This window comes from Hemiscyllium ocellatum, chromosome 38 (assembly GCF_020745735.1).
Source record: "Hemiscyllium ocellatum isolate sHemOce1 chromosome 38, sHemOce1.pat.X.cur, whole genome shotgun sequence".
NCBI lineage: Eukaryota > Metazoa > Chordata > Chondrichthyes > Orectolobiformes > Hemiscylliidae > Hemiscyllium > Hemiscyllium ocellatum.
This window is the reverse complement of record NC_083438.1, coordinates 30,576,421-30,596,836: the sequence shown is the minus strand read 5'-3', so window position 1 is coordinate 30,596,836 and position 20,416 is coordinate 30,576,421. Positions and strand designations below refer to the sequence as shown.

The window sequence follows — 20,416 nt, the reverse complement described above, 5'->3', positions numbered from 1 at the left end:
GGTATATGAATAGAAAGGGTTTAGAGGGATCTGGCCAAATGCGGACAAATGGGACAACATGATTTCAGGATATCTGGTCGGCATTGACTAGTTAGACAGGAGGGTCTGTTTCTGTACTGCATAGCTCTGTGGTACTATGACTCTCAGCATTTAATGAGTTACCTATAACACTTGGCTTACCTACTGGTTCCTAGAATGTATCCTGACTCCTGATTGTATGGTGCTATAACACAGATCCTAGGATTGATCCCAGGCACCAACCAGAGACAATCAGGCCACTATAGAAACGCTCTGTGCGCACAAATGATAGAACACTTCCTGCTCGCTCTCTTTCTCCCACCTCCCCCTACCCCCCCCCCCCCACCCCCCCATTAACTATCTAAATGCCTCAAACTTAAATTGCCCTTGACTGCTGAACTGACGTAAAACCTTGTAACAAAAACAGAGGTTGCTGGGAAAGCTCAGCAAGTCTGGCAGCATCCGTGAAGAGAAATCAGAGCTCATGTTTCAGGTCCAGCCACAATTCTGAGGAAGGGCTTCGCCAGCAATTTCTGGTTTTGTTCCTGATTTACAGCACCCACAGTTACTTCAATTTTTAAAACCTTGCAATGTGTATCTTACTTATTTCTAGTCGAGAGGGTGGTGCTGGAAAAGCACAGCAGGTCAGGCAGCATCTGAGGAGCTGCAGGATTAATGTTTCAGTCATAAGCCCTTCATTAGGAATTCGGTGATGAAAGGATTATGCCCGAAACATCGATTCTCCTGCTCCTCAGATGCTGCCTGACCTGCTGTGCTTTTCCAGCACCACACTCTCGATTCAGATCTCCAGCATCTGTAGTCCTCACTTTCTCCTTGATTAGTTCTAGGCAGCATTCGATGTAGCAATGATTAAAATTCTTTTTCCCTGAATGTTACAATACTTACTCGTTGCTGGCTTTCAAAGTACAAATGAGTGCAAAAAGGAAAATGGTTTCATCACAGCAAAATCTACAATTATCTGTGCAATGGATTGTTAGTTCAAGGCTACTGTTTACTCCAGAGTTTCCCTTCCTTTAACAGAGAATTGAAGCTCATGCTGATGCTGCAGTGCAACACTGAGAGAAGGGACATGTCACATGTGTGAGTCTGCAGGTCTGTACCCACGTGTTTGTGTGTGCGTGTATGTGAGAGAGATGTTGAAGTCAGTATACACTCACATTCCACAGTGATGGTTATGGAGGCCTCCACTGCTCCATGTTCATTCTCTGCCACACACTGATAGTCTCCAGTCGCCCTGTACGTAATGTGAGGAATCTCCAGCCACAGCTCATTGTTGGAACGTGTTCGGTTCACTGTGAAATTAAGATGTCTCCACGTCAGGTTAGAAGCTGGGAAGCTCTCAACAGAGCAGATTATCACTGCAGAATTCCCCTCAATTATATTGATCGATGAATCGTTAATCACAGCAAGAGAAGTAATTGTGAGATTCCCTGGTGGGTCTAAAAACAAAGGAGGAGAATAGTGTTGGCAAACAGAACGCAGAGCAAGACTTTATAACCATCTTTCTGACACTGATGTATGGACCCTCCGTTACCTTCTGTGAGTGGGAGTTGCTATATTGTGTTTCTGATGGTCACTGTCTATGTAAGCTGTCACATTGTAGGTTCCATCTCCCACCAATGAGGGCACTTTCTATCAACCAAATAAGAAAATGCCTTTTGCATCTTCACAATATTCCCAAAGTGTTGGCAGCAATGAATTAGATTTGACCAATGGAATATGAGGGATATGGTACGATCTGTGAGCCAGATCACCAGCTTACCATCTGGAAAGGGACTAGGCTGTTTTCTTTAATCAAGGCAAAGTTTCAGATGCCAGGTTGTTACATAGAGAATAAAGTCACAAAAGTCTATATTTGGAACAACTGAAAAGAAATGTTATTCTTCAAAATTTGAACTGTAATACGATATCCAAAGTTAACATGAGGAAAATATGATAACAGAGAAACTGACTGATAACACCACAGAGCTCATTAAACATTAAATGAAGTGAAGATAGATTCCATGGATTAATCTGTAACATCACCAGGCATTAGCATGCCTGGGATTACCAGATTTCCTTAAAACTTTACAAGCTGATCCAATTTTTTATTTTCCAAAATATTAATGATGCAAAATAAATTCTTTCTGGATTCTAACTGCATGGTGTAGCCTCACCAATTGACTCCCATGACCTCTCGTGATTCCTGACTGTAGAATTTGACCTGTAGAATACTTTGTGGGACTTGATCCCGAGTGCTATCCAGACAGAGTTGGTTTACTTTGTAATACTTTCGAAGAGCACAGCTCACAGTACTCCATCTTGCAGGGACCCAGCTCCTGTCTCTCTCTCTCTCTCTCTCTTTCTCTCTCTCTCTCTTCCCTCTTACTAAATGTCTAACTGACTAAAAGCTAAACTAACTTGTGATTCTTCAACTGATCTGAATGAAATCTGAAAAAAACATTGCAAAACACCGCACACTTATTTCTAGCCAGGATTGAATGTAATCACCTCTAGAATTCTTGTTTCCTCATTGCTACAACACTCACCAATTACCGGTTTACAAGTACAGATGATTTAATCATCAAAAACTATTTCACCACAACGAAATCTACGTGTGTGTGTGCGCGTGTGAGCTATTTCAATGCCTGTGTACACTCACATTGCACAGTGATGGTTATGGAGCCCTCCACTGCTCCATGTTCATTCTCTGCCACACACTGATAGTCTCCAGTCTCCCTGTATGTAATGTGAGGAATCTCCAACCACAACTCATTACTGGAACTTGTTCTGTTCATTGTGACATTAAGATGTCTCCACATCAGGTTAGAAGCTGGGAAGCTCACAACAGAGCAGATTATCACTGCAGAATTACCCTCAATTACACTGATCGATGAATCTTGAATCACAGCAAGAGAAGTGATTGAGAGATTCCGTGGTGAGTCTAAGATGAAAGGAAGAGAATATTGTAAGCAAATGGAAGGCACAGCAAGACTCCATAACCACTGGATAGTGAAGCAGGGTTTTGGGTATGTACGCCTTTGTCGGTCAGTGCACTGAGTATACGAGTTGGGAGGTCATGTTGCGGCTGTACAGGACAGTGGTTAGGCCACTTCTGGAATACTGCGTTCAATTCTGGTCTACCTGCTCTAGGTGGGATGTTCTGAAACGGGAATGGGTTCAGAAAAGATTTACAAGGATGTTGCCAGGGTTCAAGGGTTTGAGCTATCAAGCGAGAGGCTGAATACGCTATGGGGTATTTTTGTTGGAATGTTAGAATCTAAGGGGTGACCTTATAGAGGTGTATAAGACCATGAAGGGCATGGATCAGGTAAATATGATTCATTCTCTGGGGTAGGGGAGTCCAAAATTAGAATGCATAGGTTTAAGGTGAGAGGGGAAAGATTACAAAGGCACATAATGGGCAACTTTTCCACACAGAGGGTGGTATGTGTATGGAATGAGCAGCCAGAGGAAGTGGTGGAAACTGGTACAATTAAAACATTTAAAAGACAGCTGGATGAGTATGTGAATAGGAAGGGTTTAGAGAGATCTGAGCCAAATGCTGGCAAATGGGACTATATAAGTTTAGGATTTCGGATCAGCGTGGAGAGTTGGACCGTAGGGTCTGTTTCCATGGTGTCCAGCTCTATGATTCTATAACATTAAGCATTAAATGATGTTTACTTGCAATACTTGGCTTCACCCACTGGCTCCTAGAATGTATACTGACTACTGATTTTATAGCACCATAAAACAGCTCCTAGGATTGACCCCAGGATCCATCCTGAGGCAATTAGACCCCGATGGGAACCTCCTTAGCAGCACACATGATAGAACACTTCCTGAAGGGAAGACTACATGAATGTCTCTCTTTCTCTCTCTCTCTCTCTCTCTAGCTGACACTGTCCCGCTGCTCTTAACTATCTTACTACCTCAAACTTGAATTGCTTTTGAGTGTCAAACTGATGTAAAACCTTGCAACGAGACCAAAAATTGGTGGGAAAGCTCAGCAGGTCTGGCAACGTCTGTAAACAGAAATCAGAGTTAACGTTTCAGGTCGGTGACAGTTCTGAGGAAGGGTTTTTCCAGCAACTTCTGTTTCTGTTTCTGATTTATAGCATCCTCAGTTCTGTCGGTTTTAAAAATGTTGCAATGTTTATGTTGAGTCATTATTCAATGCAGCAACCATTGTAATTCTGTTACCCTGAATGTTACAACGTTCACCAGTTGCTTACACAGTATAAATGGATCCAACAGCATAAATGATTTCACCACAACAAAATCAACAATGGTCTGTGCAGGGGGCTGTGGGTTCATCAAGAGTTTCCCTTCCTTTAACAGACAACTGAAGATCATGCTGATGCTCCAGTGCAACACTGAGAGAAGGGACATGTCACATGTGTGGATCTGCAGGGAATGTGTGTGTGTGTGTGTGAGAGAGAGAGAGAGAGAGATGTTGAAGTCTGTATACACTCACATTGCACAGTGATGGTTATGGAGCCCTCCACTGCTCCATGTTCATTCTCTGCCACACACTGATAGTCTCCAGTCTCCCTGTATGTAATGTGAGGAACCTCCAACCACAGCTCATTGTTGGAACTTGTTCTGTTCATTGTGATGTTAAGATGTCTCCACATCAGGTTAGAAGCTGGGAAGCTCACAACAGAGCAGATTATCACTGCGGAATTCCCCTCAATTACACTGACCGATGAATCTTTAATCACAGCAAGAGAAGTGATTGAGAGATTCCGTGGTGAGTCTAAGAAGAAAGGAAGAGAATATTGTAAGCAAACGGAGAGCACAGCAAGACTCCATAATCACTGGATAGTGAAGCAGGGTTTTGGGTATGTATGCCTTTGTCGGTCAGTGCACTGAGTATATGAGTTGGGAGGTCATGTTGCGGCTGTACAGGACAGTGGTTAGGCCACTTCTGGAATACTGCGTTCAATTCTGGTCTACCTGCTCTAGGTGGGATTTTCTGACACAGGAATGGGTTCAGAAAAGATTTCCAAGGATGTTGCCAGGTTTCAAAGGTATGAGCTATCAAGCGAGAGGCTGAATACGCTAAGGGGTACTTTTGTTGGAATGTTGGAATCTAAAGGGTGACCTTATAGAGGTGTATAAGACTGTGAGGGGCATGGATCGGGTAACTATGATCTTTTCCCCGGGGTAGGGGAGTCCAAAACTAGAATGCATAGGTTTATGGTGAGAGGGGAAAGATTACAAAGGCACATAATGGGCAACATTTTCCACACAGAGGGTGGTATGCGTATGGAATGAGCAGCCAGAGGAAGTGGTGGAAACTGGTACAATTAAAACATTTAAAAGACAGCTGGATGGGTATGTGAATAGGAAGGGTTTAGAGAGATCTGAGCCAAATGCTGGCAAATGGGACTATATAAGTTTAGGATTTCGGGTCAGCATAGATGACCGGAGGGTCTGTTTCCATGGTGTCCCCAGCTCTATGATTCTATAACATTAAGCATTTAATGATGTTTACTTACAATACTTGGCTTCACCCACTGGCTCCTAGAATGTATACTGACTACTGATTTTATAGCACCATAAAGCAGCTCCTAGGAATGACCAGAGCATCCATCCCGAGGCAATCAGTCCCCTATGGGAACCTCCTTAGTAGCACAGATGATAGAACACTTCCTGAAGGGAAGACTACATGTCTGTCTGTCTCTCTCTCTCTGACACTCTCCCCGTGCTCCTCACTATCTAAATACCTCCAACTTGAATTGCTTTTCAGTGTCGAACTGATGTAAAACCTTGCAACGAGAAGAAAAATTGGTGGGAAAGCTCAGCAGGTCTGGCAACATCTGTCAACAGAAATCAGAGTTAACGTTTCAGGTCTGGTGACAGTTCTGAGGAAAGGCTTTTCCAGCAATTTCATGTTTCTGATTTATAGCATCCGCAGGTCTGTCGGTTTTAAAAATGTTGCAATGTTTATTTTGAGGCATTATTCAATGCAGCAGCCATTGTAATTCTGTTACCCTGAATGTTACAACGTTCACCAGTTGCCTACACAGTACAAATGGATCCAACAGCATAAATGATTTCACCACAACAAAATCAACAATTATCTGTACAGGGGACAGTGGGTTCATCAAGAGTTTCCCTTCCTTTAACAGACAACTGAAGATCCAGTGCAACATTGAGAGAAGGGACGTGTCACATGTGTGTGTGTGAAAGTGTATTTGTGTGTGTATGTGAGAGAGATGTTGAAGTCTATGTACACTAACATTGCACAGTCATGCTTATGGAGCCCTCCACTGCTCCATGTTCATTCTCTGCTGCCCACTGATAGTCTCCAGTCTCCCTGTACGTAATGTGAGGAATCTCCAACCACAGCTCATTGTTGGAACTTGTTCTGTTCACTGTGACATTAAGATGTCTCCACATCAGGTTAGAAGCTGGAAAGCTCTCAACAGAGCAGATTATCACTGCAGAATGCTCTCAATTATACTGATGGATGAATCTTTAATCACAGCAACAGAAGTAATTGAGTGTTTCCATGGTCAGTCTAAGAAAAAATGAAGAGAATATTCTGAGCAAATGGACAGCAAGTATCCATAACCACTTCTCGGTCTGTGAAATGCGGATCCGGCATTACCGCCTCTGAGTGCAAGTTGCTGTATTACATTTCCAGTCGAAACTGCTGTTGTAAACTGCCACACTGTTGCTTCTTCCCCCTACCAATGAGAGTGCTGGCCATCTGAAAGAAACTGCCTTTCACATCCTTACAATATTCCCAAAGCCTTGGGAGCAATGAATTGAATTTGGTCAATGGAATATTGAGGGATATATTGTGACCCCAGACCAGATCCCCAGGTTACCATCTGATGGGGGAACCAGGATGTTTTCTTTGATAGAGACAACATTTGAGATGCCACAGACTTACAGAGAGAATAAAGTCACAATTTTCGGTGGTGCTAGTAAATGAAAAGTGTAACTATACAAAGTTTTAACAGTAATGCAATCAACAATTTCCAACTTAAATTCAAAATTTCAAAATTAACAGCGTGACTATGATGGATTGATCACCCCACAGAAATGTTTGATGAAGTAAAGATAGACCCCAAATATTTCTCAACAACCCTCTCAGACATTAATGACACTCTGGATCATGAAATGTCATTTAAATCTAATTTACAAGCAACAGCAATTTCTCACCATTTGAGTTAGTAAACAATCAGAGATGGGTTTGAGATTTGTTTTGCTGTGCCCATTGCTTTTTGTCATATATACAAATTATTTGGATGTGAACACAGGATGTACAGTTTGCAAGTTTGCTGATGACACCAAAATTGGAGGCATAGTGGACAGCAAAGAAGGTTGCCTCAGAGTACAACAGGACTTTGAGCAGTTGGGCCGAGGAGTGGCAGATGGAGTGTAATTTAGATAAATGTGAGCTGCATCACTTTGGAAAGGCACATCAGGATAGGATGTATATGCTTAAGGGTAAAGTCCTGAGCAGTGCAGGTTCATAGTGCCTTGCAAGTGGAAAAGCAACTAGACTGAATAGTGAAGAACGACTTTGGTCTGCTTGCCTTTATTGAGTACAGAAGTTGGGAGGGCATGTTGCGTCTGTACAGGACAGTGGTTAGGCCAGTTCTGGAATGCTGCGTTCAATTCTGGTCTCCGTGCTCTAGGTGGGATGTTGTGAAACAGGAGTAGGTTTAGAAAAGAATTACAAGGATGTTGCCAGGGATCAAGGGTTTGAGTTATAGGGAGAGGCTGAATAAGCTGGGGCTGTTTTCCCTGGAATGTGGGGTCTAACAAGTGACTTTGTAGAGCTTTATAAGATCATGAGGGGCCTGGATCAGGTAAATATACAGGTCTTTTCCCTGAGGTAGGAGAGTTCTAAACTAGATTGCATAGGTTTAAGGTGAGGGGGAAAGATTACAAAGGCACTTAATGGGCAACTTTTTCCACACAGATCGTGGTACATGCATGGAATGAGCAGCTCGAAGAACTGATGGAGGCTGGTATATTTACAACATTTAAGAGGCAGCTGGATGGGTGTGTGAATATGAGGAGTTTACAATGATATGAGCCAAATGCTGGTCAATGGAACTATGTTAGTTTAGGATTTCTGGTCAGCATGGATGAGTTAGACCTAAGGGTCTGTTTCTGGACAGCTTTATGGTTCTATGACAATATGCATTTAATGAGGGTAACAGAATTTCAATGGCTGCTGCATTGAATAATGCCTCAAAATAAACATCGCAACATTTACTTGTAACACTTGGCTTCACCCAATGGCTCCTAAAATGTCTAATGATTACTGATTTTATGGCACCATAAAACAGCTCCTAGGATTGAGCACAGGCTCTATCCCAAGGCAATCATTCCCCTATGGGAACCCCCTTAGCAGCACAGATGTTAGAACACTTCCTGAAGGGAAAACTACATGTCTGTGTCTCTGTATCTCTCACACCCTCCCCCCACTATTAACTATATAAATGCCTCCAACTTGAATTGCCTTTGACTGTTGAACTAATGTAAAACATTGCAACAAGAACAAAAATTGGTGGGAAAGCTCAGCAGGTCTGGCAGCATCTGTAAACAGAAATCAGAGTTAACGTTTCAAATCTGGTGACAGTTTTGAGGAAGGTCTTTTCCAGCAATTTCTGTTTCTGTTTCTGAATTACAGCTTCCGCAGTTCTTTCGGTTTTAAAAACCTTGAAATGTTTACCTTGCTTATTTCTAGGCAGCATTCAATGTAGCAGCATTTGTAATTCTGTTACCCTGAATGTTATAATGTTCACCGGTTACTGGCTTACCCAGTACAAATGGATCCAACAGCAAAAGTGATTTCACCACAACAAAATCAACAATTATCTGTGCAGGGGACTGTGGGTTCAAGGCAGCACTTCTTCATCTAGGGTTTCCCTTTCTTTAGCAGAGAATTGAAACTTATACTGATGCTGCAGTGCAACACTGAGAGAAGAGACATAGAACACAAGACAGAGAACACGGTGCCACAGTGGTTAGCACTGCTGCCTCACAGTGCCTGAGACCCGGGTTCGATTTTTGTGTTAATGTTGTCACAATTTGGGCGGCTGAGACCCAGGTTCAATTCCCAACTCAGGCGACTGACTGTGTGGAGTTTGCACGTTCTCCCCGTGTCTGCGTGGGTTTCCTCCGGGTGCTCCGGTTTCCTCCCACAGTCCAAAGATGTGCGGGTCAGGTGAATTGGCCATGCTAAATTGCCCGTAGTGTTAGGTAAGGGGTGAAATGGGTGGGTTGCGCTTCGGCGGGTCGGTGTGGACTTGTTGGGCCGAAGGGCCTGTTTCCAAACTGTAAATAATCTAATCTAATCCAATACAGCACAGAACAGGCCCTTCGGCCCTCAATGTTGCGTCGACCTGTGAACTATTCTCAGCTCGTCCCCCTACACGATCCCAAAATCATCCATGTGCTTATCTAAGGATTGTTTAAATCTCCCATGTCGCATGTGTGTGTCTACAGGCCTGAACCTGTGTGTTTGTGTGTGTATGTGAGAGAGATGTTGAAGTCTGTATGCACTCACATTCCACAGTGATGGTTATGGAGCCCTCCACTGCTCCATGCTCATTCTCTGCCACACACTGATAGTCTCCAGTCGCCCTGTACGTAATGTGAGGAATCTCCAACCACAGCTCATTGTTGGAACGTGTTCTGTTCACGGTGACATTAAGATGTCTCCACGTCAGGTTAGAAGCTGGGAAGCTCTCAACAGAGCAGATTATCACTGCAGAATTCCCCTCAATTACGCTGATCGATGAGTCTTTAATCACAGCAAGAGAAGTGATTGAGAGATTCCGTGGTGAGTCTGAAAACAAGAGAAGAGAGTACTGTTAGCAAACAGAGTGCACAGCAAGACTCCATAACCATCTCTCTGACACTCAAATGTGCACCTCCCATCACCTTCTCTGAGTGGTAGTAGCTGTATGAAGGACACTGCCCATGTAAACTGTCACACTGTCGGTTTCTCATCCCACAAATGAGGACACTCTCCATCCTGAAAGGAAGAAAACGCCTGTCTCATCCTCACAATATTCCCAAAGCCTTGGCAGCTGTGAATTGGATATGACCGATTTAATATTGAAGGACATGTTATCATGTCAAGCCAGGTTGCCAAGTTATCATCTGTCAAGTGCTTTCCTGAACGGAGGCAATGTTTGTGTTGCCATGTCATGACAAAGAGAATAAAATCATAAAAGTCCATATTTTAAACAAATGAAAGGAAATGTTATGATTCAAATTTAGAACATTAAATCATATCCAGTAATTTCCAAAGTTAACATGAGGAAAATATCATATCAGAGAAACTGTGACTGATCATGCTACAGAGCTCATTAAACACTAAATGAAGTGAAGATTGATTCTATGGACTTTTCAGGAGCATCACCAGACATTAGTGTCCCTGGGATCACCAGATCTCAATAAATGTTTTCAGGCTGTTCCAAGTTTTCCCTTTCTGAAATATTAATAATGTTTAGTAAATTCTTCCTGGATTCCAACTGCATGATGTAACCTCGCTTATTGGCATAAATGACATCTCATGATTCCTGACTGCATTAGAGCTGTAGAGTACTTTGTGGGACTTGACTCTAAGCTCCATCCAGCCAGTTTCATTCATAACATTTGCCTGGAGTCCAGTTCACGTATTCTAACCTGCAGGGACCTAGCTTCTGCCTCTCTCTCTCTCTCTCTCCCTGCCCTCCTACTAACTGTTTAACTCATTAAAACCTAAACTAACATCTGGTTCTTGAATTGATCTGAGTGAGATCTGAGAAACGTTGCAATAAACCTCACCCTTATTTCTCGGCAGGATTGAATATAGTCACCACGGAAATTCCTTTTCCCTCAATGTTACAATGTTCATCAGTTGCTGCTTTACCAATCCATATGAAATCAACATCAAAGCTGATTTCAAAACAAAGAAATCTACAATTCTAGGTGCACGAGGCCGTTGGATCATTGAGCATCTTGTTAGTCTAGAATTTCTATTCCTTCCACAGAGAATTCAATCTTATACTGATGCTCCAGTGTAACACTGAGAGGATATGTCACAACTGGGTGTCTGTAGGCTGTACATATCTGTTAATGTATGTGTCTGCAAGCCATTTTAAAGTCTGTGTACACTCACATTGCACAGTGATGGTTATGGAGCCCTCCACAGCTCCCTGACCATTCTCTGCCACACACTCCTAGTCTTCAATCTCCCTGTACATAATATGAGGAATATTCAACCACAGCTCATTGTTGGAACTTGTTCTGTTCATTTTTACATTAAAATATCTCCCTGCCAGGTAAGAAGCTGGGAACCTCTCGACAGAGTAGATTATCACTGGCGAATTCACCTCAATTATATTGATTAATGAAGCTTTAAACTTCGCAAGAGAACTAATTGAGAGATTTTGTGGCATGTCTAACTCTAAATAAGGAATTCATGTGAATGAAAACAGAGCACATGGACGCTAAATATTTCATCCCTCTGTATCTGACACCATATGCATTTCAAGTTGTCTTTCCCCTGTAAAATTCTGATGAAAACATTTCAAAAAAACAATTCCTGTTTGTTTCCTTTTATTAATTCAAAGATTGTAGGTGGTTTTGGGTCAGCTAGCATTTGTTGCCTATCGGTAATTGTCTTGAGAAAGAGAATGTGCCTTACTGGACCATTGCAGTCTCTGTGCTGTCTGCACAAGGTAGTGTTCAAAAATAGCAGGTTGACCTTGTTACGCTGTCGAAATGATGATATATTTCCAAGTCAGGCTATGGGTTGCTTGCAGGGGAACTTGCGAGTTGTAGTGTTTCCATGTAGCTGCTGCCCTTGCCCACCAATACGGGTACGGAAGATGCTATCAATGAAGTCTTGGTGAATTTCTGGAGTGCAGAGTGTTATAGATAGTGCTGCAACTGGGTGATGATGGTTGAGGCAGTGAATGTGTAAAGTGGGAGTCATCTGCCAATCACTCGGGCAGTATTGTCCTGGTGTCTGTTTCCGAGTGCGTGAGGCAGTGTGTGTCTGAGTGCATATGACGTTCTGTGTGTGTATCAGTGAGTGATGTTGAAACATATAGACATTCACTTACATTCCACAGCAATAGTAATGGAGCCCTCCACTGCTCCATGTTCATTCTCTGCCACACACTGATAGTCTCCAGTCTCCCTGTACGTAATGTGAGGAATCTCCAACCACAGCTCATTGTTGGAACTTGTTCTGTTCAAAGTGATGTTAAGGTGTCTCCACATCAGGTTAGAAGCTGGGAAGCTCTCGACAGAGCAGATTATCACCGCGGAATTCCCCTCAATTACACTGATCGATGAATCCTTAATCACAGCAAGAGAAGTAATTGAGAGATTCCGTGGTGAGTCTAAGATGAAAGGAAGAGAATATTGTGAGCAAATGGAAGGCACAGCAAGACTCCATAACCACTGGATAGTGAAGCAGGGTTTTGGGTATGTATGCCTTTGTCGGTCAGTGCACCGGGTATATGAGTTGGGATGTCATGTTGCGGCTGTACAGGACAGTGGTTAGGCCACTTCTGGGATACTGTGTCATTAAGATGTTTCCACGTCAGGTTAGCAGCTGGGAAGCTATTGGCAGAGCAGATTATCACTGCGGAATTCCCCTCAATTACACCGATCGATGAATCTTTAATCACAGCAAGTGAAGTGATTGTGAGATTCTGTGGTGATTCTGAAAACAAATGAGACAACCACATTTCCATTGAATGTGAAGCATTGAAAGGCAGTGGGAATGTGAAAGGAGTTATGTAAATACTTGGTCGGAAAAGGCAGGTCATTAAGGCAGACACTTCAGTTCAGCACTAAGGAAGGTTTACACTGTCAGAGGGTCACCACTCAGGGAGTACCTCATTGTCAGAGAGTCGGCACTGAGGGAGGATTACATTGTCAGAGGGTCAGCACTGAGGGACCACCGCACTGTCAGAAAGTCAGTACAAAGGGAATGCTGTCCTGTCAGAGGGTCAGAACTGAGGGAGTTGCGGTACTGTCAGAGGGCGAGCACTGAGGGATTGCTATACTGTCAGAGGGTCAGTACTGAGGAAGGATTACACTATCAGAGGGTCAACACTGAGGGACCACCACAACGTCAGAACATCAGTATGGGGGGAATGCTACATTGTCAGAGGGTCAGTGCTGAGGGAATGCTGCACTGTCAGAAGGTCAGTGCTGAGGGAATGCTGCACTGTCAGGGGATCAGTCCTGTGGGAATGCTGCATTGACATAGGGTCAATCATGAGGGATTGCTGCACTGTCAGAGGGTCAGTACTGTGGGGAAGGTGCACTGTCAGAGGGTCAGTGCTGAGGGAGGGCAGCACTGTCAGAGGGTCAGATCTGAGGGAGGGCAGCACTGTCAGAGTGTCAGTACTGAGGAAAAGCTGCACTGTAGGAGGGTCAGTACTGAGGGAATGCCGCACTGTCAGAGGGTCAGTGCTGAGGGAGTGCTATACTGTCAGAGGGTCAGCACTGAAGGATTGCTTCATTGTCAGAAGGTGAGCACTGAGGAAGGATTACACTATCAGATGGTGAGCACTGAGGGAACACCGCTCTGTCAGAAAATCAGTACAGAGAGAATGCAGCACTGGCAGAGGCTCAGTACTGAGGGAATGGTTGCATTGTCAGAGGGTCAGTACAGAGGCAGTGCTACATTGACAGAGGGTCAGCACTGAAGGAATGCTGCCCCATCAGAGGGTTATCACTGTGAGAATGCTGAACTGTCAGAGAGTTAGTACTGAGGGACCACTGCACTGTCAGAAAGTCAGTACTAACGGAATGCTGCTGTCAGAAGGTCAGTGCTGAGGGAGTGCTGCACTGTCAAAGGGTCAGCACTGTGGAGATGCTGCACTGTCAGAGGGTCAGTGCTGAGGGATTGCTGCTCTGTTAGAGGGTCAGCACTGTGGGGATTGGTGCACTGGCAAAGAGTCAGTGCTGAGGGATTGCTGCTCTGTCAGAGGGTCAGCACTGTGGGGATTGCTGCAGTCAGAAGGTCAGTGCTGAGGGAGTGCCTCATTGTCGGAGGATCAGTGGTGAGGGAGTGCTATGCTGTCAGAGGGTCTGTGTTGAAGGAATGCCTCATTGTCGAACAGTCAGTACTGAGGGACCACTACACTGTCAGAAGGTCAGTACTGACTGAATGCTGCACTGTCAGAGAGTCAGTACTGTGGAAGTGCTACACCGTCAGAGGGTCAGTGCTGATGGAGTGCCTCATTAGATTAGATTAGATTCCCTACAGTGTGGAAACAGGCCCTTCGGTCCAAGAATTCCATATCGACACTCTGAAGAGTAACCCACCCAGTCCCATTCCCCTCTGACTGATGCACCTAACACCATGGGCAATTTAGACTGGCCAATTCACCTGACCTGCAAATCTTTGGACTGTGGGAGGAAACCAGAGCACCCGGAGGAAACCCACGCAGACACGGGGAGAATGTGCAAACTCCAGAGACAGTCTCCCACGGTTGCAATCAAACCCAGGTCCCTGGTGCTGTGAGGCAGCAGTACTAACTACTGAGCCACCGTGCCACCTCATTGTTGGAGGGTCAGTAGTGAGGGAGTGCCATACTGTCAGAGAGTCAGTGCTGAGGGAGTGCTATACTGTCAGATGGTCAGTGGTGAGGGAGTGCTATACTGTCAGAGAGTCAGTGCTAAGGGCGTGCTATACTGTCCGATGGTCAGTGCTGAGTGGGTGCTATACTGTCCGAGGGTCAGTACTGAGGGAGTGTTATACTGTCAGAGAGTCAGTGCTGATGGAGTGCTATACTGTCAGAGAGTCAGTGCTGATGGAGTGCTATACTGTCAGAGAGTCAGTGCTGAGGGAGTGCTATACTGTCAGAGAGTCAGTGCTGAGGGAGTGTGAAACTGGCAGAGGGTCAGTGCTGTGGGGTGCTATTCTGTTAGAGGGTCAGTGCTGAGGGAGCTTTATACTGTCAGAGGGTCAGTGCTGAGGGAGTGCTATACTGTCCGAGGATCAGTGCTGAGGGGGTGCTATACTGTCCGAGGATCAGTGCTGAGGCGGTGCTATACTGTCCAAGGATCAGTGCTGAGGGAGTGCTAAACTGTTAGAGGGTCAGTGCTGAGGGAGTGCCATATTGTCAGAGAGACATTGCTGAGGGGTGCTATAGTGTCCGAGGGTCAGTGCTGAGGGGTGCTATACTGTCCGAGGGTCAGTGCTGAGGGAGTGCTATATTGGCAGAGGGTCAGTGCTGAGGGAGTGCCATATTGTCAGAGAGACAGTGCTGAGGGAGTGCTATACTGGCAGAGGGTCAGTGCTGTGGGGTGCTATACTGTCAGAGGGTCAGTGCTGAGGGAGTGCTATACTGGCAGAGGGTCAGTGCTGAGGGAGTGCCATATTGTCAGAGAGACAGTGCTGAGGAAGTGCTATACTGGCAGAGGGTCAGTGCTGTGGGGTGCTATACTGTCAGAGGGTCAGTGCTGAGGGAGTGCTATACTGGCAGAGGGTCAGTGCTGATGGAGTGCCACACTGTCAGCGAGTCAGTGCTGAGGGAGTGTTATACTGTCCGAGGGTCAGTGCTGAGGGGGTGCTATACTGTCAGACAGTCAGTGCTGAGGGAGTGCTATACTGGCAGAGGGTCAGTGCTGAGGGATGCTATACTGTCCGAGGGTCAGTGCTGAGGGAGTGCCATATTGTCAGACAGTCAGTGCTGTGGGGTGCTATACTGTCAGAGGGTCAGTGCTGAGGGAGTGCTATACTGGCAGAGGGTCAGTGCTGAGGGAGTGCTATGCTGTCAGAGGGTCAGCACTGTGGGGATTGCTGCACTGTCAGAAGGTCAGTGCTGAGGGAGTGCCTCATTGTCGGAGGATCAGTGGTGAGGGAGTGCTATGCTGTCAGAGGGTCTGTGCTGAAGGAGTGCCTCATTGGCGAACAGTCAGTACTGAGGGCCCACTACACTGTCAGAAGTTCAGTACTGACTGAATGCTGCACTGTCAGAGAGTCAGTACTGCGGAAGTGCTACACCGTCAGAGGGTCAGTGCTGATGGAGTGCCTCATTAGATTAGATTAGATTCCCTACAGTGTGGAAAGAGGCCCTTTGGCCCAAGAATTCCATATCGACACTCTGAAGAGTAACACACCCAGTCCCATTCCCCTCTGACTAATGCACCTAACACCATGGGCAATTTAGACTGGCCAATTCACCTGACCTGCAAATCTTTGGACTGTGGGAGGAAAGCAGAACACCCGGAGGAAACCCACGCAGACACTTGGAGAATGTGCAAACTCCAGAGACAGTCGTCCAAGGCTGCAATCAAACCCAGGTCCCTGGTGCTGTGAGGCAGCAGTGCTAACTACTGAGCCACCGTGCCACCTCAATGTTGGAGGGTCAGTAGTGAGGGAGTGCTATACTGTCAGAGAGTCAGTGCTGAGGGAGTGCTATACTGTCAGAGAGTCGATGCTGAGGGAGTGCTATACTGTCAGAGAGTCAGTGCTGAGGGAGTGCCATATTGTCAGAGAGTCAGTGCTGAGGGGGTGCTATACTGTCAGAGAGTCAGTACTGAGGGAGTGCTATACTGTCAGAGGGTCAGCGCTGAGGGAGTGCTAAACTGTCAGAGCGTGAGTACTGAGGGAGTACTACACTCTCAAAGGGTCAGTATTGAGTGATTGCTATACTGTCAGAGGGTCAGTACTGAGGGAGTGGTATACTGTCAGAGGGTCAGTGCTGAAGGAGTACTAAACTCTCAAAGGGTCAGTATTGAGTGAGTGCTATACTGTCAGAGGGTCAGTGCTGAGGGAGTGCTAAATTGTCAGAGCGTGAGTATAGGGAGTGCTATACTGTCAGAGAGTCAGTGCTGAGAAGGTGCTATACTGTCAGAGAGTCAGTGCTGAGAAGGTGCTATACTGTCAGAGGGTCAGTGCTGAGGGAGTGCCATACTGTCACAGAGTCAGTGCTGAGGGAGTGCTATACTGTCAGAGGGTCAGTGCTGAGGGAGGGCAGCACTGTCAGAGTGTCAGTACTGAGGAAAAGCTGCACTGTAGGAGGGTCAGTACTGAGGGAATGCCGCACTGTCAGAGGGTCAGTGCTGAGGGAGTGCTATACTATCAGAGGGTCAGCACTGAGGGATTGCCTCATTGTCAGAAGGTGAGCACTGAGGAAGGATTACACTATCAGATGGTGAGCACTGAGGGAACACCGCACTGTCAGAAAATCAGTACAGAGAGAATGCAGCACTGGCAGAGGATCAGTACTGAGGGAATGGTTGCATTGTCAGAGGGTCAGTACAGAGGCAGTGCTACATTGACAGAGGGTCAGCGCTGAAGGAATGCTGCCCCATCAGAGGGTTATCACTGTGAGAATGCTGAACTGTCAGAGAGTTAGTACTGAGGGACCACTGCACTGTCAGAAAGTCAGTACTAACGGAATGCTGCTGTCAGAGTGTCAGTGCTCAGGGAGTGCCGCACTGTCAAAGGGTCAGCACTGTGGAGATGCTGCACTGTCAGTGGGTCAGTGCTGAGGGAGTGCTATACTGTCAGAAGGTCAGTGCTGAGGGATTGCTGCTCTGTCAGAGGGTCAGCACTGTGGGGATTGCTGCACTGTCAGAGGGTCAGCACTGTGGGGATTCCTCATTGTCGGAGGGTCAGTGGTGAGGGAGTGCTATGCTGTCAGAGGGCCTGTGCTGAAGGAATGCCTCATTGTCGAACAGTCAGTACTGAGGGCCCACTACACTGTCAGAGGGTCAGTACTGACTGAATGCTGCACTGTCAGAGGGTCAGTGCTGATGGAGTGCCTCATTAGATTAGATTAGATTCCTTACAGTGTGGAAACAGGCCCTTCAGTCCAAGAATTCCATATCGACCCTCTGAAGAGTAACCCACCCAGTCCCATTCCCCTCTGACTAATGCACCTAACACCATGGGCAATTTAGCCTGGCCAATTCACCTGACCTGCAAATCTTTGGACTGTGGGAGGAAACCAGAGCACCCGGAGGAAACCCACGCAGACACGGGGAAAATGTGCAAACTCCAGAGACAGTCGTCCAAGGTTGCAATCAAACCCAGGCTCCTGGTGCTGTGAGGCAGCAGTGCTAACTACTGAGCCACCGTGCTACCTCATTGTTGGAGGGTCAGTAGTGAGGGAGTGCCATACTGTCAGAGAGTCAGTGCTGAGGGTGTGCTGTACTGTCAGAGAGTCAGTGCTGAGGGAGTGTTCTTCTGTCAGAGGGTCAGTACTGAGGGAGTACTATACTGTCAGAGGGTCAGTTCTGAGGGAGTGCCATATTGCTGGAGGGGCAGTGCTGAGGGAGTGTGCACTGCCGAAGGGTCAGTACTGAGGGATCGCTGCACTGTCGGAGGGTCAGTACTGAGGGAGTGCCATACTGTCAGAAGGTCAGTACTGAGGGAGTGCCGCACTGTTGGAGGGTCAGTGCTTAGGGGTGCTGCAATGCTGGAGGGTCAGTTCTGAGGGAGTGCTGCACTGCCGGAGGGTCAGTGCTGAAAAGTGCTGCAATTTTGGTGGGTCAGTACTGTGGAGTGCTGCACTGTCAGAAGGTCAGTACTGAGGAGTGATGCACGGTCAGAGGGTCAGTGCTGAGGAGTGCCGCACTGTCAGAGGGTCAGTGCTGTGGAGTGCTGCACATTCAGAGGGTCAGTGCTGAGGGGTGCCGCACTGTCAGAGGGTCAGTGCTGAGGAGTGATGCATGGTCAGAGGGTCAGTACTGAGGAGTGCTGCACTGTCAGAGGGTCAGTGCTGAGTTTTGCTGCACTGTTGGAGGGTCAGTGCTGAGGGAATGCCACACTGTCAGAGGGTCAGTACTGAGGAGTGCTGCACTGTAAGAGTGTCAGTGCTGCATTGCTGGAGAGTACTTGATTGCACAGTTATGCCTCCGCTGTCAGACCTTGCCAGGCACAACGTAGAGTACTCCGCATAATGTAGAATGGTAGATGTCCATACTTACATTGTACTGTCAGTGTGATGGTCTGCTCTGATGAAACCGTAGGATAACTTATTCTGCAAGTAAGAGTTTGTCCCTGGTGTCTGGGTGATGGGATTAGGCTCAGAACAGTAGTATAGGTCAGAGTGACACCATGCTGAGTTACAGTGTTTGAGACTGATCCAGTTACCGCAGTGGGAGTATCCCAGGTTAAGACAGGAGCTGTTCCATTGCACGTTGTGTTGAAGGTGCACCTTAGGTTCACACGTTTTCCAGCGATAGTTTCCACAGGGAATATTGTGGGTTTATCTGTGAAACCTAACACATACAAAATGAGCTCTTTCAGATACATATATCGTGAAGTGGTTGTTAAAGCAGAAATCGCAGTCCCATGAGAGAAAACGCTTTCCCCAGGATGATATTAGTACTGATGACAACAATCAATGAAGACTTTCCTTTTTTGGATTTGGTGAGTTCTATGTCACTCAGTTTAACACACTCTTACACTGAGACCCTGATTGGACAATACTGGGTGGGGGTGGAGGGTGGGGGAGCAGCTCAGAGCCCAGGGAGGATAGGCTCCTCACTTCCTCCAAATACCAAATTCCAAAGATATCCCGCATGCAGCACCGATTTGTCACAATCTCAGCCAGAACAATGGAAGGCGCGATCAGATTTTTGTCAGAATCCTGTTTTAGATTAGATTACATTACAGTGTGGAAACAGGCCCTTCGGCCCAACAAGTCCACACCGACCCGCCGAAGAGCAACCCACCCATACCCCTACATTTACCCCTTACCTAACACTACGGGCAATTTAACATGGCCAATTCACCTGACCCGCACATCTTTGGACTGTGGGAGGAAACCGGAGCACCCGGAGGAAACCCACGCAGACACGGGGAGAACGTGCAAACTCCACACAGTCAGTCGCCTGAGTCGGGAATTGAACCCGGGTCTCTGATGCTGTGAGATAGCAGTGCTAACCACTGTGCCACCCAAATTGTGACAACATTAACACAAAAACCAGTGTGTGATGAAACCATGTCTGATTCTCATTTACTGAAGATAGCTTCCAGTTCAATCCTGAAGAAACCTCTGTTACTGACTTGAACATTAATAATTCAATGTATTAACTATGTCCATCAATGCTATAAGGTAATCCACTCCCATCTACCTCTCCAATCCTTTGCAAAGGACCCAGAGAGATAAAATAAAACTCATTATTTCTGTTGTGCCTTTCACCATCTCATGGTATTCCAAATAGCTTCACCGAAATAATTCTCCAATGGGAGCTGCTGTTGCTATGTAGAATTCACAGCAACCAAATATTGCACAGCAAGCACAGTGGCACAGTGGTTAGCACTGCTGCCTCACAGTGCCTGAGACCCGGGTTCAATTCCTGACTCAGGCGACTGACTGTGTGGAGTTTGCACGTTCTCCCCATGTCTGCGTGGGTTTCCTCCGGGTGCTCCGGTTTCCTCATC

General features: G+C 46.2%; 1 protein-coding gene across 1 annotated transcript in view; it reads right to left on the bottom strand.

Annotated features, from left to right (window-relative positions):
* The window catches only part of LOC132833913 (sialic acid-binding Ig-like lectin 10), a 57,193-nt gene that overhangs the window by 22,208 nt on the left and 14,569 nt on the right, over positions 1–20,416 (bottom strand). The window contains exons 4-7 of the mRNA XM_060852573.1: positions 18,955–19,248; positions 12,114–12,395; positions 9,563–9,844; positions 1,197–1,478 (exon numbers count right to left, since the gene is read on the bottom strand). Of these exons, the coding sequence (XP_060708556.1) occupies positions 1,197–1,478; positions 9,563–9,844; positions 12,114–12,395; positions 18,955–19,248 (1,140 nt within the window). The remainder of the gene's footprint in view (positions 1–1,196; positions 1,479–9,562; positions 9,845–12,113; positions 12,396–18,954; positions 19,249–20,416) is intronic.